This window comes from Seriola dumerili, unplaced genomic scaffold, assembly GCF_002260705.1.
Source record: "Seriola dumerili isolate Sdu_G_001 unplaced genomic scaffold, Sdu_1.0 BDQW01000290.1, whole genome shotgun sequence".
Lineage (NCBI taxonomy): Eukaryota > Metazoa > Chordata > Actinopteri > Carangiformes > Carangidae > Seriola > Seriola dumerili.
In genome coordinates this window covers 4,638,870-4,641,442 of record NW_019174545.1, presented here as the reverse complement: position 1 = coordinate 4,641,442, position 2,573 = coordinate 4,638,870, and the positions used below count along the sequence as shown (strand labels likewise).

At 46.3% G+C, this 2,573-nt stretch overlaps 1 protein-coding gene across 1 annotated transcript; it reads left to right on the top strand.

Annotated features, from left to right (window-relative positions):
* On the top strand, window positions 1-1,636 carry LOC111230864 (growth arrest and DNA damage-inducible protein GADD45 gamma-like). Its single transcript, XM_022757737.1, has 4 exons — window positions 1-126; window positions 244-345; window positions 454-664; window positions 831-1,636. The coding sequence occupies exons 1-4, from the start codon at window positions 74-76 to the stop codon at window positions 942-944; spliced, it is 480 nt and encodes a 159-aa protein (XP_022613458.1). The 5' UTR covers window positions 1-73; the 3' UTR covers window positions 945-1,636.
* The last annotated feature ends 937 nt before the right edge of the window (window positions 1,637-2,573 follow it).

Genomic DNA, 2,573 nt, shown 5'->3' with positions numbered 1-2,573 from the left:
TACACAGAGAAACACACAGCCCCTCTTTCTTTTTGGTTCACTGCATCATCCCGATCGCGCTTGGATTATAACTATGACTCTGGAAGAGATCCGCGGACAAGACAACACAATGGAAAACGCAGATAGGTAAATATCTAATTCACGGATACAACATTGTTCAAGATGTTGGGTTGATGTTTTGTAGCTTTCTTGTTATTCTAAATGTGCCTAGTGTCCTGATGATGTGTGTTTTTCTTTGTCAAGGGTGCAAAGTGCAGGCGCAGCCCTGGAAGAGCTGCTCGTCGCTGCTAAGAAGCAGGACTATCTGACAGTTGGAGTTTATGAATCTGCTAAAGTCATGAATGTGTGAGTATTGCAATTCGTGAAATCTTTGACTACAGCTGGCATTGTTTTAAATTTGAAGCATAAGCATAAAGGACTTATTTTTGACCACCTTTCTTATCTTTCCCTCAGTGACCCAGACAGCGTGGCATTCTGCGTCCTCGCCACCGATGAGGAGTACGAGTGTGATATTGCTCTTCAGATCCACTTCACCCTCATCCAGGCTTTCTGCTTTGACAACGACATCAACGTGGTGCGCGTAAACGACATCGAGCGCCTGGCGGACCTCGTGGGTGCAGACGGGACCGGCGAGCCCAAGGACGCGCACTGCATTCTTGTCACGGTACGTTTCCCACTCAGTCAGGAACCGGCAGCCGGTGAATCATGCATGCATCACTCCTCCGTCTGAATGTTCTGCAGACGCTGCCAAGTCACCGCATGTCTGCATAGACTATAATGTTTGTTGCAAGGTTATCTGATTATTAAATATCTCATTCTTTTCATTTCAGAGCCCCAGTGCAAACCCATGGAAAGACCCTGCTCTGGACAAGCTGAGTCTGTTCTGTGAGGAGAGCCGCAGTGTGTACGACTGGGTGCCCACCATCACACTCCCAGAGCGCTGAAGTGACATCCCACTATAAATGCTTCACATGATGATGATGAAGATGATGAAAAGAAAGTCAAGGAGCTGAGCTTCAGCTGGGGGTGTCAAGCCTCTCTGCCTCACTTTTCTGGATTAAGAGGCTGTGGCTGTAACTACAACCCCACCACCATCCCCAACCCCACTGCAAAAGCCAGGCTTCCATTGCATTCTGGGTCGGCACGTTGATTCTGGATTACCCTGAGGAAGGGGGTTCAAGTTCAGTGGTCAAGTGTGGACTAGGTCAGGTGTATGTGGAGTGGACGGAAAGCCTGATGGACACTGAGGAGGAGTTGGACTGTACTGCATACTGCATGAAAAGATGAGAAGTGGTGACCCTGGGACTGCCTTAAGAGAGTATAGGCACCGGGGGAAGTGGGCAGTGAAGGTCACAGAGAAAGAGACTGTGCAAGAAATGGACTTATGGAAGTGTGGAGGCTGCACTGACTCTCATGAGAGGGGAACTAGGAAGATGCTGGTTCTGAAGAAGGTCTGAAAATGTCTAAGTGGACTTAACTTTTATTTTCCAGCGCAGCTATCAGGAAGTTCTTGGGATAAGCAGAGACTTTGCTTGCAAATCCTGATTTCAGCTGTGTCTGTACCTGTGACACTTTTTTTTTTCATGGACTATTGTTTTTACTTTGAGATATGCAGACAAAACAAATGCAATATTCATTTGAAATGTACTCATTTTTAATGTTTTTTGTGAAATAAACATTTGCAATCAAACTCATCTTCTCTTGTCAGATATGTTATTTCCCCTTTTTGTATTAAGCGTCATGGACCATTGGCACTCACCAGACCTCAGGTTAACCAAGCTGCAGCAGAGTGTGGGAAGTTACAGCAGCTTGCACAGACATAGAGGTATCAGGAAGTGATGCATTATCAGCTACACAGAGCTAGAGAAGAAGTAAAGAGTAAAACGTGGGTGGCAGACGGAAAGTAATGATCAAATGATTGGGTGTCTTAGAAAAGAGACTAAATGGAGAAAAAGAGAGTAGAACAGTTTCACCATAATGATACTTGTGACATGTGCTCTTTCCAGGCACTGACCTTTTACCGCTCATAGACCAGCTGCCTTACGTGACAGCTTGCACAATCGCTGCAGCCAGAATTGAGGCTGAGGCCGAGGCTGGGGGGCCTGCAGGAAAGAGCTCTCTTTTGTTTTCTGTGCATGGGCAGCTGGGGCTACAGAGGTCTGTGTGTAAGTGGGTAGTGTGCTTAGTGATAGTTTTGTGCATCCAAGTGGAAAGGGGAGGCTGTATTGTAATAATAACCCATTTTTGCTCCACTGTACAGCACTGAGGAGGTTAAACTTTACGTGTCAGAGATGCACTGTTGGGAAAGTTGGAAGGTCTTTGTGCATGAAAGTTCAGTTAATATGTCTTGCAATGGCTTGCAAAATTCATGCAAACCGTTAGGCAACACATGTGGGGAAAGAAATGAAAAGTTATACATTTTGTATGCCTGCACACACGTGCACGCAGAGGCACATGCAATGACACCATCGAGACTGGACTGGAATTGGAGTAGAGCTGTAGCTGAATGAGGGTCAGAAAGATCATCAGTGGCAGGTAAGAGGAAGCGTGTGAGCGTAAGTGGTCGGCTTGAC

What these genes read in the sequence shown, in the direction of transcription:
- LOC111230864 (XM_022757737.1), top strand. Translation starts at nt 74, where the DNA reads ATGACTCTGGAAGAGATCCGCGGACAAGACAACACAATGGAAAACGCA. An exon ending in ACAATGGAAAACGCAGATAG is followed by an intron (nt 127 to 243) that starts GTAAATATCTAA and finishes TTCTTTGTCAAG; the next exon opens with GGTGCAAAGTGCAGGCGCAG. An exon ending in CGCACTGCATTCTTGTCACG is followed by an intron (nt 665 to 830) that starts GTACGTTTCCCA and finishes TTTTCATTTCAG; the next exon opens with AGCCCCAGTGCAAACCCATG.